This window comes from Mirounga leonina, unplaced genomic scaffold (genome assembly GCF_011800145.1).
Source record: "Mirounga leonina isolate KUSES-001 unplaced genomic scaffold, KU_Mleo_1.0 Mir_82, whole genome shotgun sequence".
Classification (NCBI taxonomy): domain Eukaryota; kingdom Metazoa; phylum Chordata; class Mammalia; order Carnivora; family Phocidae; genus Mirounga; species Mirounga leonina.
Window position 1 is genome coordinate 39,673,363 of NW_023270825.1, and position 18,591 is coordinate 39,691,953.

The window sequence follows — 18,591 nt, forward strand, 5'->3', positions numbered from 1 at the left end:
CCAAACCCTCCCCGAAAGCATGAAACAAGAGCGTGGTTTCTTGTCAGGGCAGTGCTAGCAGCTAAGTCTGTGTAGGCGATGGGGATGAATTCGTGCATTCACATACCTCCTGAGACCCCCAAGCTATTCTCTTAGAGAACGTAGTATAGCTAATACACAGTTGAGTTTCGTAACACTGCAGCATGGAAAAATTTACTCCCGATTCTGCATTTTAATAGGTTTAAATTATGGTGGTGTTTTGTTTAAAGATTTTATTTATTTTAGAAAGAGAGCACGTGAGCAGGAGGAGGGGCAGAGGGGGAGGGAAAAGGACAAGCAGACTCTGCACAGTATAGAGCCTGGTGTGGGGCTCAGTCCCACAACCCCAAGATCATGACCTGAGCTGAAACCAAGAGTCGGCCACTTAATTGACTGAGCCACCCAGGTGCCCTGTTAAATTACGGTGTTTTTATGTATCTTTTTGTCTTTCTGTATTTATTCCTAAGGACTTAATGGCAGTTTGGGAGGGGACATATTAGGCTGGCACTTCACTGTATTAATTAGGGCACAGACAATCTGTTTTATCAAAGAGATGCCAAGATACAGTGAACAAAAGCAAGACACGTGTAGTTAAGGGTTAGCAACCCTCTCTCCTTTATTGGGAAATTGACCTTGGCTTAACTTTCTGGGTCATTCCCTAGAGCCTGGTAAAATTAGACAACTAAAATTGTATTATCAGGCAACATTGTTTGTATAAAATGACCCATGATTGGTATGCTGCATCTTGATGGGGAGAATAACTGGTGGGAAACTAGAGCATTGGGTTTCCCTGGGCTTGGTGCCTCTTCTAAGTGGGCATGTCCCTTCCGGGGACCTAGAAGGTATACCCAAAAGGTGTTGTTCCTATTTGAGCATGAGACTTTAAAGCCAGGGAGGCTATCCCATCCACCTATGTGGGTGTCTTCCTCTTCCATCTGAGTTATCACTTTGTTGGGGGTCAAAGGACACTAGCATCTGGTCAGCTGTGTTTGAGGGTACCTCCCTGGGGAAGCATGCCAAGCATTGCCCTCCTGATACTCGGGGGTTCCTTTGGATTCTGTGTGTATGCAACTTGGATAAAAATAAAAAGTAAAAAAAATTTTTTTTACGAATAAAATGGGTCAAGTATGACCTATTCAAATCTTAAGAGTCTGAGTATCTAGTTGAGAAGATCCCCTGATGTGATCATTACAGAAGAGAAATGTTTACTTCTCTTTCCCATTACAGGCCGAAGGGAAGGGGTCCAAGGTTGGCAGGGCAGCTCCGCCATCCTCAGCATGAGGCTAACATTGGTGGATCCAAGTAGCAGCTTACCTTCTCGTTCTTTTCCAGCCAGGCGAGGGAGGGAAGGACCAAGGGGACACATGCTGCTTCCTGTTGAAGGGGGAGGACCCAGAAGTGGCACACATCACTTCAGCTCACAGACTCGTTAGTCACACCCACTTGCAAAGAAAGCTGAGAAATCGCTGTAGCTGGCAGCCATGTGCTAAACTAGAGGCAAGAAGTCCTGATATTGAAGGACAGGAGAATAGCTCGTAAATGTCAGCTGGCTGTCTCTGCTGTAGTCACCGTTATAAACCCATCCTGACTTTCTAAGAGAGGTCCAACTATTATTCCCTTTGAAACTAAATAAAACCTGAATAATTAAGCGAGCATCTTCATGTTTTGTTTGGGGCAATTTCTGCCCATTTAGTGTAGTAATATATGTAATTATTTCTATCCCCTCCCCATTTCTTACTTACATCCACACTTCTTAGGACTTGTGTGTATTCTGTTTTGCTCCCTGTTTTTTTTTTTTTTTCCATAAAATATGATCAACTAAGATTTTCTCAAACAGGTGTTTAGGGTAGCATTAATGGGATCTTAGCAGTAGAGCCAGAGAACTGAATAGATCTTTGGAGAGCCCATTGAATCTAATCTCCTTACCTTATAGATTGCCAGAGAGTCAATCAGCCAACAAATACTTTTCAAATACGTAGTGTGTGGCAGATACCTTTCTGTGCATCTCAGGGTAAGAGGACACTAAGGCAGAACTCTCCCTCTTGAAGAACTTACATTCTACTTTGGAGTGTAAATTGTGTACATTCTCCAAAATTGTGCTCACAATTAGCTTTTTTTTTTCTTTAAAGAAAAGATTTGTTGAGGAAACGCAAAGTAATAAAGTGAAGGAAGAGGAGCTAGTCGAGTGTCTTCCACAACTTCAAGCGGCAGAAGAAGAGTACAAAAGCAAAAGTGGAAAACTTGAAGAGATCAGTAATATTATTACAGGTATGTATGAGGCTCTTAGGAATTGACCTTAAGCCCAGGTAAGGATTTCCTGTTGTCTTCTAACACGAGGGGGGTCATCAGTCACAAGCTGATTCTCCAAACTTTTCCTATCACCTTTAATTCCCTCTTCTCTACTTTTTGCCTCATCTACTAATTTCTTCTCCTTTACATCACAGTCTTACTGTTGCTCTTGTTAAATTTTTCCTTTTCTCTTTTAAAGACTTTAAGAATTAGTAGCAACTGTATTATGTGGTTTCTCTCTGTACTTTGTAAAGGTAGAAAACACTCCTTTAACTGCTACCATGTGGAGTGTTTTTTGTTTCTTTTTTTAAAGATTTATTTATTTTAGAGAGAGAGCAAACAATCAGGGAGAGGGGTATAGGGAGAGGTAGAGAATCTTAAGTAGACGCCCCACTGAGCACAGGGATAGAAATCAAAACTGTCTGTGTCAAAAAGATACAATCCTATAGAAACCCAGTATATTGAAATGTAAAACAAATATTTTAAAGTGAATAGTGGTAATTGCCAAGGAAAGTGAATTTTGAGAATATAAGATTATAAGCCCCAAATAACCAAAGTAATATTGAAAAAGAAAACCAAAGCTGGAGGCATCACAATTCTGGACATCAAGCTGTATTACAAAGCTGTAATCATCAAGACAGCATGGTACTGACGCAAAAACAGCCACATACATCAGTGGAACAGAATAGAGAGCCCAGAAATGGACCCTCAACTCTATGGTCAACTAATCTTTGACAAAGCAGGGAAGAATAACCAATGGAGGGGCGCCTGGGTGGCTCAGTTGGTTAAGCGACTGCCTTCAGCTCAGGTCATGATCCTGGAGTCCCGGGATTGAGTCCCGCATCAGGCTCCCTGCTCGGCAGGGAGTCTGCTTCTCCCTCTGACCCTCCCCCTCTCATTCTCTCTCTCTCTCATTCTCGCTCTCAAATAAATAAATAAAATCTTAAAAAAAAAAAATACCCAATGGAAAAAGACAGTCTCTTCAACAAATGGTGTTGGGAAAATTGGACAGCAACATGCAGAAGAATAAAACTGGACCACTTTCTTACACCATACACAAAAATAGACTCAAAATGGATAAAAGACCTAAATGTGAGATAGGAATCCATCAAAATCCTAGAGGACAGCACAGGCAGCAACATCTCTGACCTCAGCAGTAGCAACTTCTTGCTAGACATGTCTTCAAAGACAAGGAAGCAAAAGCAAAAATGATTGGGACTTTATCAAGATAAAAAGCTTCACAGGAAAGGAAACAGTCAACAAAACTAAAAGGCAACCTATGGAATGGGAGAAGATATTTGCAAATGTCTTATCTGATAAAGGGCTAGTATCCAAAATCTATAAAGAACTTATCAAACTCAACACCCAAAAAATGAAAAAATCTAGTCAAGAAATGGGCAGAAGATATGAACAGACATTTCTGCAACGAAGACATCCAGATGGCCAATAGACATATGAAAAAGTGCTCAACATCACTCGGCATCAGGGAAATACAAATCAAAACCTCAATGAGATACCACCTCACACCAATCAGAATGGCTAAAATTAACAAGTCAGGAAACAACAGATGTTGGTGAGGATGCAGAGAAAGGGGAACCCTCCTACACTGTTGGTGAGAATGCAAGCTGGTGCAGCCATTCTGGAAAACAGTATGGAGGTTCTTCAAGACATTAAAAATAGAACTACCCTATAACCAACAATTGCACTACTAAGTATTTATCCAAAGAATAGAAACTTAGTGATCTGAAGGGGCACCTGCACCCCAATGTTTGTAGCAGCAATATCCACAATAACCAAACTACAGAAAGAGCCCAGATGTCCATCAACAGATGAATGGATAAAGAAGATGTGGTGTATATATATACATACATACAATGGAATATTACTCAGCCATCAAAAAGATGAAATCTTGCCATTTTCAATGATGTAGATGGAACTAGAGGCTATTATGCTAAGCAAAATAAGTCAGAGAAGGACAAATACCATTTGATTTCACTCATATGTGGAATTTAAGAAATAAAACAGATGAATGTAGGGGAAGGGAAGGGAAAATAAGAGGAAAATAGAGAGGGAGACAAGCCATAAGAGACTCTTAACTACAGGAAACAAACAGAGTTGCAGGAGGGGAGGTGGATGGCGGATGAGGTAACAGGGTGATGGGCATTAAGGAGGGCACTTGAAGTAATGAGCACTGGCTATTGTCTGCAACTGATGAATCACTAAATTCTACCTCTGAAACTAATAATACAGTATATGTTAATTAAATTTAATTTAAATAAAAATAAATATATAAGGTTATAAGAATAAGTACTTTGGATAATTGGTCTGGTTGCCATTCCTCCATTGATTTTCCAATTATTGCCAGATTTTCATTTAGTTAACTCAGGTAGATTTTTGTTTGTTTGTTTGTTTGTTTGCTACTTCTACAAAGAGTCATGATACACATGTAGTCCATCCCCAATCTTTCCTCCCGTCCCTTCTTGTGCTAGGTGGAAGATGTAAGAAACAGGATGAGTATGAAAATAAGCAATGTATTGCCATATATTGCAAGTTCTGATTCTCTTGAGGCAAAGAAAAGAGAGAACTACTAAAGAAAGTAGAGAAAAGGGGCGCCTGGGTGGCTCAGTCGTTAAGCGTCTGCCTTCGGCTCAGGTCATGATCCCAGGATCCTGGGATCGAGCCCCACATCGGGCTCCCTGCTCCGCAGGAAGCCTGCTTCTCCCTCTTCCACTCCCCCTGCTTGTGTTCCTACTCTCACTGTCTCTCTGTCTGTCAAATAAATAAATAAAATCTTAAAAAAAAAAAAAAAAGAAAAAGAAAGTAGAGAAAAGATGGGAAGGCAAGAGAAAGGTAGAAAAGGGACCATAAGAGCAATGTGTTCCAGAGAGTAGGAAAATATGCTTCACCTGCCAGCAGTGAGACTTACAGAGGATAGAATCGGCTCAGTACATATAAAAAACAATGCAATGACTTTTGGTTAAATATGATGGGTAAAACATGCATCTGTCTTTTCTCCCGAATGAAACTTCATAAAAAATATATGTAAAAGATGTTTTTTTAGGGAAAAAAGTTATAAACTCACAAGTACAGAGACTGGCAGAGAAGATATCCACAGATAATAAGCATCAACAAATTTTTAGAAGGTGTAATTGGATAGATTTGTTAACAGGAAGAGAAATATGAATAGCAAGTGCCTGCAAAAAAGCATACCATGAAAGCAAGATGTTCTCTTCACAGGAGAGACAATGCCAGGGCAAGTCTTGGGCATTGGAGGACCCTGATACCTTGAAGCTGAGATGAGTCACGGGGCTGAAGATTGGTTGAAAATCTTTATAACAAGCAATGAGACCTGCAGGTCAGATGCCCTCTTCTGTGCAGCTGAGTGACTATTCCTTCCAACAGATTCTAAACTGCAGGATAGCAAATATGACTGAGGGTAGAAGACAGATGCTGTACAGAGACCCCTTCCATTGCTCAGCTTGACGAAGGCTGCCAGCCAGTTGTGTGTGACTATTCTGTAATCCCTTCCCCACTCTGAAGAAGGAGGTGGTTGGATTCTTCTCTAAGGAAACCAAACCATCTCAGAGAAAAGCCCTACATAATCTAACATTTAAGGATTCCCCCAACAAAATGCCTTGTCCCTTCCTGATTACTGTGTAGTGAAGCCCACCCAGGAACTGAAATTTTAGTGCCTCATGCTTAAATAGGATTAGACAATCAAAGATCACCAGACACCTCAGGAAAAATTCCAAAATGAAAGGTAGAAACTAAAGCGGACAGAAAAACAGAAGTTGATGGAAACATAGATGACACAAAGAATCTGAGAATACTTTTAAAGATATATTCTCAGAGAATATATATTCTCTCTATATTATATATAATGTGTATTTATAGTCTCTACATATTATACAAAGTATACATTCTATATGTTATGGAGGATATAAAAGTTATATTTGTAGAGGAAAAAGATACTGCATTTATGAAAAAACAAGATGCTTAAAGAACAGAAAACAAGAAAGAGTTCTTAGAAATGAAAAATTTAACAACCAAAATTTTAAAATTCCATAGGAGGATTCTAAGAAAAGTTGAGGAAATCTCTCCAAAAATAGAACAAAAAATAAGGAGGTGAGGAACAGGATAAAAGAGTAAGAAAATTAGAAGACTATTCTGAGATGTTGACTAACAGGAAGGCCAGAAAAAAGAAGATAGAAAAAAATGCAAAGGATAAAGTTATCCAAGAAATAATACAAAAATATTTCTCAGAATTGGAGAATATGGTTTTTCTATTTGAAAAGGCCCATCAAATCCCCAGTGCAATTTTTGAAAGAAAAGACACTAAGTACATCACTTTGGGATTTCAGGAGGAAAAAAAATATCCCAAAGGCTTCTAGAGAGAAAAAGCAGATCTTACACAAAATATTAGTAATCAGAATGGTTTTAGACTTCTTAACTGTAATATTATACTAAACGTTAGAAGACATTGCCTTCAAAATTCTGAGAGAAAATACTTTCCAACATTAGCTGCCCATCCAAACTATTAGTCAAGTACAAATATAGAATAGAGCTGCATTCAGATATATAAGACCTCAAAATGTTTCATTTACTCTGTCTCAAGAAGTTAGGACAAAACTTGCTTCAGCAAAGAGGGAATAAATCAAGAAAAAGAGGACGATGTGAAATTCAGGAAACCGGAGTCCAGCATAAGGGGGATGCAAAGGAAAGTCCTAGGTGTTCAGCTGTGCAGGAGGCCTAAAGAAAAACAAACACAGAAAGCAGTGGGGAAGGGAAGGTGAATGGAGCTGATAGATCACCTAAGGTGTTTGACCACATGAGAAGTAATATTTGGAAGATTTTACAATTCTATTACAGATTTTAATGAATTAATGTGTACATGGAAAACTAAGCAAGTAAAAAAAAAAGTGAGGCTATTTTTAACTCCTAGAAAAACAAAAAATTATACCAGAGAGGAGGTATAATTATACAACACCATTTGTCTCATCTGTGAATAATATTTACATTGTCATAATCTAAATAGTTAAAATTCATTTTAAAAAACATGAATTTATGGGGAGGTTAGAAGGGGGAAACATAGAGGTAGGTTTTAAGTGTGGGAGGGGGACATGGGAATGGGAGTAAGCATTCTATGTTCTCTTCTATATTAGGAAGAAAGTAGAAAATGTCTTAAAATGACAAATCAAGAAATAGCCATATAAGCATTTATTAAAAAAATGAAAGGAAAAGTCAAAATGAGTTTAAAAATGGTTAATTCAGAGGAGTCAAACATAAGGGTGGGTACTACATTGGAAAGCACCTGACGTCTGTTTTTTGTTATAAGCCTTATAATAGTATATGACTTTTAAAATTAGGCACATGCCTTATTTTCATTTTTTAAAGCTAAACATTGTGGGTATTTATTTTTTCTCTTATAGCACAAAAGCAGGAGCAGAGTTTACTAAATGATTACATTTCTCAAATGGCAAAAGACTTTTCGAGATATTTTAGCAACACGGTAAAGAGTCAATGCATTCCTTCTTTCATTTATTAGAATACTGATATATACAAACTGTAATTGTGTGTGTGTGTATGTATGTATGTAAACATAGAGACTCTAGACGCAACTAACATGTAATCATGGGAAAATCATTGGGGGGGGGGCTCAGTTTTCTTATTTAAGTTAGAGATTGGAAGATGCTTTCTAAGGTTCTTTTCAGATCTGTTATTCTGTAATTTCCTGTGAAGACCAGGATAAGTGCACAGAGGTTGCAGAGGTGGGGAGGGAGTGGTCTATATGAAATGAGAGAAGGTAAAGAGACGTTTACTACCTTTTTAAAATGTATAATCAATAGTTAATGATAAACATATGTGTGTAGAGTTGGCCAGTTAAAAATAGAAACATTCTATTTTTTGAGATGCACTGATATCAAAAGTAACTTTTGACATGTTGTGGATATAGAGAAAGATGAAGGGGAAGAGTACTAGTAAGTATATTATATATGCAATTGTATTTTCTTAGTAAGATTCTGCTAATGATGATTATACAATGACTAAAGATTATGTGATTTATAACAGTATAATGACTAAGAACCAAATACAGAATTCAGTAGAAAATTCTGAAAAATCCATAAAGTAATATTCTTTTCTCCTCAAGAAATACGAAATTTTCCCTGAAAAAGGCTCAATAAAGTCCACTTCTTTCTCCCCCATTTTTGCCATACAGTTGTTCATATATCAAATATATTCTATTTTATGAAATTGTTTCAACAACTTGTCTTAACTTGCTTCCCAGAGTTTATGAAAAAATTTCCATAAATCAGCTTTGGAGTTTTATTTATTTTTTATTCAGGTATAATTAACATATAGTGTTATATTAATTTCAGGTGTACAATATGATCTTTCAACAATGCTATTCAGTACGCAGTGCTCATCACAATAAGTGTACTCTTAATCCTCTTTACTTACTATACCCATCCTGGCACCCACCACCCCTCTGGCAACCACCAGTTTGTTCTCTGTATTTAAGAGTCTGTTTTTTTGTTTGTGTACTTTTTTCTGTTTGTTTTGTTTCTAAATGCCATGTAAGAGTGAAATCAATATGGTATTTGTCTTTCCCTGGCTGACTTATTTCACTAAGCATTATACACTCGAGGTCCATCCATGTTATTGCAAATGGCAAGATCTCATTTGTTTTTTTGACTGAGGAATATTCCATTCTGTATATATATACCACATCTCCTTTATCCATTCATTTATCCATGGACACTTAGGTTGCTTCCGTATCTTGGCTATTGTAAATAATGCTACAATAAACCAAGGGGTCGATATATCCCTTTAAATTAGCTTTTCATATTATTTGGGTAAATACCCAGGTAGTACGATTCCTGGATTGTAGGGTATTTTTATTTTTAATTTTTCAAGGAAACTCCATACTGTTTTCCACAGTGGCTGTACCAATTTGCATTCCCACCAAAAGTGCCCGAGGGTTCCTTTTTCTCCACATTCTCACCAACATTTGTTGTTTCTTGAGTTTTTTGTTTAGCCATTCTGACAGGTGTGAGGTGATATCTATCTCATTGTGATTTTGGTTTGCATTGTCCTGCTGATGGGTAATGTTGAGCATCTTTTCATGTGTCCGTTGGCCATCTGAATGTCTTCTTTGGAGAAATGTCTGTTCATGTCTTTTGCTCATTTTTAAATTGGACTACTTGGTTTTTTAGTGTTGAGTTGTATAAGTTCTTTATATTTTTGGATACTAAAAGTGTATGTCAGATATGTCATTTGCAAATATCTTCTCCCCTTTATCAGGTTGTTTTTTAGTTTTGTTGATTGCTTCCTTTGCTGTGCAGAAGCTTTTTGTTTTGATGTAGTCCCAATAGTTTATTTTTGCTTTTGTTTCCCTTCCCTCAGGAGACATACCTAGAAAAATGTTGCTGTGGCTGATGTCAGAGAAATTACTACCTATGATCTCTTTCAGAATTTTTATGGTATCAGGTTCCCCATTTAGGTCTTTAATCCATTTTGAGTTTATTTCTGTGTATGGTGTAAGAAGGTGGTTTAGCTACATTCTTTTGCATGTAGATGTACAGTTTTCCCATCACTGTTTGTTGAAGAGACTGTCTTTATTGCATATTCTTGCCTCCTTTGTTGAAGATTAATTGACCATATAATTGTGGGCTTATTTCTGGGCTCTCTAGTCTGTACCATTGGTTTATATGTCTGTTTTTGTGCCAGTACCATACTGTTTTCATTATTATGGCTTTGTAGAATATCTTGAAATCTGGGATTGTAATACCTCCAGTTTTGTTCTTTTTAAGCTTGCTTTGGCTATTCAGGGTCTTGTGATGTTCCATACAAATTTTCGTATTATTTGTTCTAGTTCTGTGAGAAATACTATTAGTATTTTGATAAGGATTGCATTAAATCCATAGATTGCTTTGGGTGGTATGAACATTTAAACAATATTTGTTCTCCCAGTCTGTGAGTATGGGTTATCTTTCCATTTGTTTGTGTCATCTTCTATTTCTTTCATCAATGTTTTATAGTCAGAGTACAAGTCTTTCACCTCCTTTGTTAAGCTTACTCCTAGGTATTTTATTATTCTTGGTGCAATTGTAAGTGGGACTGTTTCATTAATTTCTCTTTCTGCTACTTCATTATTGGTGTATAGAAATGCAACAGGTTTCTATATATTGATTTTGTATCCTGCTAACTTAATGAATCCATTTATCAGTTCTAGTGGTTTTCTGGTGGAGTCTTCAGGGTTTTCTATATAGAGTATCATGTCATCTGCAAACAATGAAATTTTTACTTACCAATCTAGATACCTTTTATTTCTTTTTCTTGTCTAATTGCTGTGGCTCAGACTTCCAGTACTATGTTGGGGGGGGGGAACTTGTGAGAGTGGACGTTCTTGTCTTTTTCCTGATCTTAGGGAGAAAGCTATCAGTTTTTCACCATTGAGTATGCTGTTAGCTGTGGGGTTTTCATATAAGACCTTTATTATGTTGAGGTATGGTCACTCTAAACCTACTCTGTTGAGGGTTTTTATCATGAAAAATGTCATACTTTGTCAAATGCTTTTTCTGCATCTATTGAAATGATCATATGGTTTGTCTCCATTCCTTTGTTGACATGATGTATTATGTTGATTGATTTGCAAATATTCAACCACACTTGCATCCAAGGAATATCCCACTTGAATCCAGATGAATAATTTTTTTAATGTACTGTTGGATCCAGTTTGCTAGTATTTTGTTGAGGATTTTTGCATCTCTGTTCATCAGAGATATTGGCCTGTAATTTCCCTTTTTTGTAGTGTCTTTACATGGTTGTGGTATCAGGGTAATGCTGGCTTCATAGAATGAATTGGGAGGCTTTCCTTCATCTTCTATTTTTTTGGAATAGTTTGAGAAGAATAGGTATGAACTCTTCTTTAAATGTTTGGTAGAATATACCTGCAAAGCCATCTCATCCTGGACTTTTGTTTGTTGGGAGTTTTATGATTGCTGATTCAATTTCATTGCTGGTAATCAGTCTGTTCAAATTTTCTATTTCTTCCTGATTTAGTTTTGGGGGATATGTTTCTAGGAATGTTTCCATTTCTTCTATGTTGTCTAATTTGTTGGCATATAATTTTTCATGATATTATTTTACAATCCTTTTCTGTTTTGTTTTCTGTGGTGTTGGTTGTGATTTCTCCTCTCTCATTTCTGATTTTGTTTGAGTTCTCTCTCTCTCTTTTATGATAAGTCTGGCTAACGGTTTATCAATTTTGTTTACATTTTCAAAGAACCAGCTCCCGACTTTATCCATCTGTTTTATTGTTTTTTTTTTCTTAATTTTTATTTCATTTATTTCTGCTCTAATCTTTATTATTTCCTTCATTCTACTGGCTTTGGGCTTTGTTCTTTTTTTCTAGCTCCTTTAGGTATAAGGTTAGGTTATTTGAGATTTTTCGATCTTCTTGGGGTAGGCCTGGGTTGCTATAAACTTCCCTCTCAGAACAGCTTTTATTGCACCCCCAAAGATTTTGGACTGTTATGTTTTCATTTTCATTTGTCTCCATGTATTTTTTTATTTCCTCTTTGATTTCTTAGTTGACCCATTCATTGTTTAGTAGCATATTTAAGTTACATATATATGTTCTTTCCAGATTTTTCTTGTGGTTGATTTCTAGTTTCATAGCATTGTGGTTGGAAAGGATGCATGGTATGATTTGTCTTTTTGAGTTTGCTGAGATTTGTTTTGTGGCCTAATATGTGATCTATTCTGGAGAATGTTCCATGTGTACTTGAAAAGAATATGTATTCCACTGTTTCAGGATGGAATATTCTGAATATATCTGTTAAATCCATTTGGCCCAATATGTCCTTCAAAACCACTGTTTCCTAGTTGATTTTCTGTATGGATGATCTATCCATTGATGTAAGTGGGGTGTTAAAGTCTCCTATTATTATTGTATTACTATGGTTTCTTTTTTGATGTTGTTTGCTATGTATTTGGGTGCTCCCATGTTGGGGGCATAAATATTTACAAATATCTTCATGTTGGATTGTTCCCTTTATGATTATGATTCCCTTTATGATTCTTTTTCTCTTATTACAGTATTTTAAAGTGTATTTTTTCTGATATAAATATTACTATCCTGACTTTATTTTCACTTCCATTTGCATGGTAAATGCTTTTCCATCCCTTCACTTTCAATCTGCATGTGTCCTTAGGACTGAAATGAGTCTCTTGTAGGTAGCATATAGATGGGTCTTGTTTTTTTAATCCATTCCATTACCATATGTCTTTTGTTTGGAGTGTTTAGTCCATTTACATTCAAAGTAATTACTGATAGGTATATACTTAGTGCCATTTTGTTACTTGTTGTATTGTTGTTTTAGTAGTTCTTCTCTGTTCTTTTTTTCCTCCTGCTTGCTTCTTTCACATTTTGCTGGCTTTTTTAGTGACATACTCAGATTCCTTTCTCTTTATTTTTTGCATATCTATTACTGGTTTTTTTATTTGTGGTTTCCATTAGATTTATATAACTTCTTATACATATAGAAGTTTATATTAAGTTGATGGTCACTTAAGTTTGAACCTATGCTAAAAGCACTGAATTTTTACTCTCTCCCACCCCCAACATTTTAGGTATATGGTATCATATTTCACATTCTTGTATTTTGTGAATCCCTTGACTGATTTTTATAGATATACTTTTATGCTTCCTACTTTCTTAGTACTGCTTATGGTCTTTCCTTTCCACTCAAAGAATCCCCCGCGGGCGCCTGGGTGGCTCAGTTGGTTAAGCAACTGCCTTTGGCTCAGGTCATGATCCTGGAGTCCCGGGATCGAGTCCCGTGTCGGGCTCCCTGCTCAGCAGGGAGTCTGCTTCTCCCTCTGACCCTCCTCCCTCTCATGCTCTCTGTCTCTCATTGTCTCTCTCGCAAATAAATAAAATCTTAAAAAAAAAAAAAAAAAGAATCCCCCTTAACATTTCTTGTAAGGCTGATGTAGTGGTCATGACCTCCTTTAACTTTTGATTGTCTGGGAAACTATCTCTCCTATTCTGAATGATAGCCTTGCTGAATAAGGTATTCTTGGATGCAGGATTTTTTCCTTTTAGACTTTAAATATATCATGACACTCCCATCTGTCTGTGATGTTTCTGCTGAAAAAAATCATCTGATAGGCTTATGGGGTTTTCCTTGTATGTAACTTTCTTTTCTCTTGCTGCTTTAAGAATCCTCTCTTTATCACTACATTTTGCCATTTTAATTACCACATATCTTGGTGTGGACCTCTGTGGGTTGATTTTGTTGGGTGTTCTCTGTGCATCCTAAATCTGGATGTCTATTCCCTTCCCCAGATTAGGGATGTTTTCAGCTATTATGTCTTCAAATAAATTTTCTGCCCCCTTTTCTCTCCCTTCTCCTGGGATCCCTATAATGTGAAAGTTATAACACTTGATGATATCGTTGAGTTCCCTTAATCTATTTTCATTTTTATTAGTCTTTTTTCCTCTCTCCTGCTCAGCTTGATTGTTTTCTATTACTTTATCCTCCAGGTCACTGATACATTCTTCTGCTTTCTCTAGTTTACTGTTTATTCCCTCTAGTGTATTTTTTATTCCAGTTATTGAGCCCTTCATCTCTAATTGATTCTCTTTTATGTTTTCTATCTCTTTGTTGAGAGTCTCACTGAGGTCCTCCACTCTTTTCTCAAGTCCAGTGAGTATCTTTATGACCATTACTTTATATTATCATACCTATTACTTATTTCCATTTTATTTGTCTCTCTTGCTGTGATTTTATCCTATTCTTTCATTTGGGACATATTCTTCGGTCTCCTCATTTTCACTAACTCTCTATGTCTGTTCCCATGTGTCAGGAATATCAGCTATGTCTCCTGCTCTTGAAAGTGGTGACCTTATGAAGAAGAGATCCTGTAATGCCCTGCAGTGCAGTGTTCCCTGTTCACCAGAAATTGGTGCCTCAAGCAGTCTCCTATGTGTGTTGCATGCACCCTACTTCTGTGGTGGAACCATGTTTGCCTTCAGTCCAGCTGTCTGCAATGGTTCTCTCTGACTATTGTGGGCAGGACTTTGTCCCTGTGCTGTTAGTGAGCCAGTCTGGGGTCACCTTGGGCTTGAGCTGAGTCAGACTAGGCATTTGCCGGAGCTGTGGTAGCACTGAACTGTAAGGTGCTTTGCAGTGTTGTCCTCTTGAGAAGCTTTCATTGGTGGGTGCAGCCTGCAGTCAGACCAGATGTCTGCCCCCAGCCCACTGCTGGGGTCTAAATCAGACAAATGTGTATGGTTATCTTCCCCTCTCCCTGGGACAGGAGTCACTTTGGAATGGTGCTGGCCTCAGTCAGGGATGCTTGCACATTGCCAGGCTTGGGGCACTGCTTTGGATGCACTCCTGCTAAGGGTGGGTCTACAAGAGAATACGGATGAGGGCATGTTGTTAGAAAATTGTGTGCTGGTCTGCTGCAGGAGGGGACCTGTGGCCTGGAGAACTGCCAAGGGCAGGTCTGTAGAAGAATGCAGAGGTGGGGCATGAGGTGCCAGCAAGGTCACTGCTGGTCTGCTGTGGGAGGGACCTGGAGCCACGTTAGAAAACTGCCTTACCATATTGGAGGGGGGGGGGGGTGAGGAATAGCATAAGGGCAGGGCATGCTGTTAGCAAGCTAGGCAGGAGTGTTCAGGCTGCACTGGTTCCTGAAGGTGTCTATGTATCTAGTATGGGGGTCTGGGAAGGGAAATGGTGCCTGCCAATCCCTTTGTTCTTGGAGAAGTCTCCCAAAGATCCCTGCCCCTCCAGTACATGCTCTGAGATTGGTAAATAAATCTTCCTGTGTACCCCAGGCATTTTTCAAACTGCCACTTCCATGCTGCATCTCAGTGGAGCTGTTTGTTGTGATTTATCTTTAAGGGTGGGAACTCAGTTTTCTATTGCTCTCCACCCATCCCAGAGCCCAACCCACTGATTTTTAAAGTTCTAGGTGTTAAGCCCCACTCACTGTAAGAACTCACAAAGTTAAGCCCATCTGGTTTTTAAAGCCAATGTTGTGGGGATTCATCTTCCCAATGCGGGCCCCCCATGTCCTGGGGTGCCTGGTGAGGGGTCTTTTCCTTTCCCCTCTCTATGCCTATAGTCCCTCCCTCCTATGGATCAGTTTGGCTCCTGACCATGTCTCTGCCCTTGCTATCCTTTTCAATGTGGCCTCTTCTCTACATTTAGCTGTGGAGAGTGTGTTCTGCCAGTTTTCAGGTTGTTTACTGGGTTATTTGCCCTGATGTGGGTGCTATCTATGTGTATCTGTGGGACAAAGTGTGCTTAGGATTCTCCTATTCTGCCATCTCTCACTGTGGTTTTGATTTGCATTTCCCTGATGATTAGTGATGTTGAGGATTTTTTCATGTGTGTGTTGGTCATCTGTATGTCTTCTTTGGAAAAATATCTTTTCCTGTCCTCTGTGCATTTTTTAACTGGATTGTTTGGGTTTTTTGGTGTTGAGTTGTATAAGTTCTTTATATATTTTTTTATATTAACACTTTATCAGATATATCATTTGCAAATATCTTCTCCCATTCAGTAGGTTGCATTTTGTTTTGTTAATGGTTTCCATCACTGTGCAAAACTTTTTATTTTGATGTAGTCCCAGTAGTTTATTGTTGCTTTTGTTTCCCTTGCTCAAGGAGATATATCTAGGAAAATATTTTTATGGCTGATGTCAAAGAAATTACTGCCTATGTTTTCATTAAGAATTTTATGGTTTCCAGTCTCACATTTAGGACTTTAATCCATTTTGAGTTTATTTCTGTGTATAAGGTAGTAAAATAGTCCAGTTTCATTCTTTTGCATGTAGGTGTGCAGTTTTCCCAGCACCATTTATTTTTATTTTTTAAGGGGGGAGGAGGGTTAGAAGAAGAGGGAGAGAGAGAATCTCAAGCAGACTCCATGCCCAGCATGGAGCCCAACTTGGGGCTCAATCCCACAGCCCTGAGATCATGACCTGAGCTCTGAAATCAAGAGTCAATGCTTAACTGACAGAGCCACCCAGATGCCCCTAAAAGCACTAAGTTTTTACTAACCCCGCACACATTTTATGTATATGATGTCATACTTTACATTTAAAAAAAAATGTATCCTTGGGCTGATTTTTATAGATATAATTGATTTTACTCCTTTTGTGCGTTACCTCCATACTGGTTTTATAAGTGATTAATATACTTTTACTATACGTTTGAATCTACTTGTGAAATTTTTTTCCTTTCATAGTTTTCTTACTCCTGATTATGCCATTTTTTCCCACTTACAGAATTCCCTTTAACATTTCTTATAAGGCAGGTTTAGTGGTCATGAATTCTTTTAACTTTGGGAAACACTCTCTCTCTTTCAATTCTGAGTAACAGCTTTGCTGAGTAGAGTATTTTTGGTTGCAGGTTCTTTTTTCTTTCAGCACTTTGACTATGTTATGCCACTCTCTTCTGGCCTGTAAAGTTTCTACTGAAAAATCAGCTGATAGGTTTATGGGATTTCCCTTGTATATACTGTTTTTTTTACTCCTTTTAAAATTCTCTCTTTATCACTATGTTATGCCATTTTAATTACTATGCGTGGACCTCCTGGCATTAATTTTGTTGGGTGCTCTCTCTGCCTCCTGGATCTGGATGTCTCTTTCCTTTCTCAGATTAGGGAAGTTTTCAGCTATCACTTTTTTCAAATAAATTTTCTGCCTCCTTCTCTCTCTCTTCTGGAATCCTTACAATGCATATGTTATTATGCTTGATGACATCACTGAGTGCCCTTAACCTATTCTCATTTTCTATTATATTTTTTGTTTGCTTTTCAGCTTGGTTGCTTTCCAATACATCTATCTTCCAGATCACTGATCTGTTCTTCTGCCTCCTCTAATCTGCTCTTGATTTCCTCTAGTGGACTTTTCATTGCAGTTATTGAGTTCTTCATCTCTGGTTCTGTTTTATATTTTGTATCTCTTTATTGAAGGTCTGAGATCCTCCACTCATTTCTCAAGTCTGGTGAGTAACCTTATGACCATTAATTTGAGTTGTTTTTCAGGGATATTGCTTATCTCTGTTTCATTTGGCTCTTTTGCTGTGGTTTTATCCCTGTTTTTTTCATTTGACACTTATTCCTCTGCCTCCTCATTTTGTCTAACTCTGTGGTTGTTGTTGTTGTTGTTGTTTTTCTATGTATTATAAAAGTCAGCTACATCACCTGATCTTAAAAGTAAGTAGTGGCCTTATGAAGAAAAGGTCCTGTGGTACCCAATGGTGCAGTGCTCCCTGTTCACCAGAGCTGGGCACTTCAATGGCATCTAACCTTTGTGGGTTGTGTTCGCCCCACTGTTGTGGCTGAACCACGTTTCCCTATAGTCAAGTCCATTGCAATGGCCCTCTTTGCCTGTTTTATGTGCACCAGGCAGGGTTTGGTCTCTGTGCTGTTAAAGGGACAGTCTGGGGCTGCTGAGGGCTTGTAGTTAGGTGATGTCAGCGTTCAAACCAGATGCCCCCTCGCAGCCCATCTACTGGGGCTGTCATTGCACAGAGCCGTAGGTCACTCTCCTTGTCCCCTGAGAGGCTTCATTGGTGGGCGGGGCTTGCACTCAGATCAGATGCCTGCCCCCAGTCAGCCTGCTGGGGCTGCCAGCTCACTGATCAGCAGGGCACTCTCACTGTGCTGCCAGCCATAAGGTTCAGCTGCTGGGACTGTGGGTACACTGGCATGTTTTGTGGATATCTTCCTTTCTCCCCAGGGCAGGAGTCACTTTGGAGGGATGTCTTCGGAGTTATGGCAGGTTGGATTGGGCCTGTCTGCAGGGGAATACATGGGCAGGGCTCTAGTCAACAAGATAGGTGGAGAGCATTCATGCTGCTTCCTGCAAGTGTCTGGCGAACAAGGTTGGGGGTAAGCAGAGAGGAAGAGAAATGGCACCCACCACCACTTTTGTTCTATAATGGTCTCCTAAAGATCCCTGCCCCTCCAATATATGTTCTGAGATTAGTAAATAAATCTTCCTGTATACCCCAGGTGCTTTCAAACAGCTGCTTCTATGCTGTGTCTCAGCAGGATTGTTTGTTATGGTGGCTCCTGAAGGGTGGAGACCCGGTTTCCTACTGTCCTCTAGCACTCCAGCTCTCCCAGAGTTAAGCCTACTGATTTTTAAAGTACCAGAGTTAAGCCCTGTTGATTGTAAAGACTCATGAATTTAAGCCCCACTGGTTTTCAAAGTTAAATGTTATGGAGACTTGTCTTTCCAGTGTGGGTCCCT

The 18,591-nt window shown here is 38.5% G+C and overlaps 1 protein-coding gene across 1 annotated transcript in view; it reads left to right on the top strand.

The window, feature by feature from the left end:
• CCDC175 (coiled-coil domain containing 175) overlaps positions 1–18,591 on the top strand; it is a 64,907-nt gene that overhangs the window by 33,836 nt on the left and 12,480 nt on the right. Inside the window, exons 14-15 of the mRNA XM_034992748.1 lie at positions 2,148–2,286; positions 7,737–7,816. Coding sequence (XP_034848639.1) covers positions 2,148–2,286; positions 7,737–7,816 — 219 coding nt within the window. The remainder of the gene's footprint in view (positions 1–2,147; positions 2,287–7,736; positions 7,817–18,591) is intronic.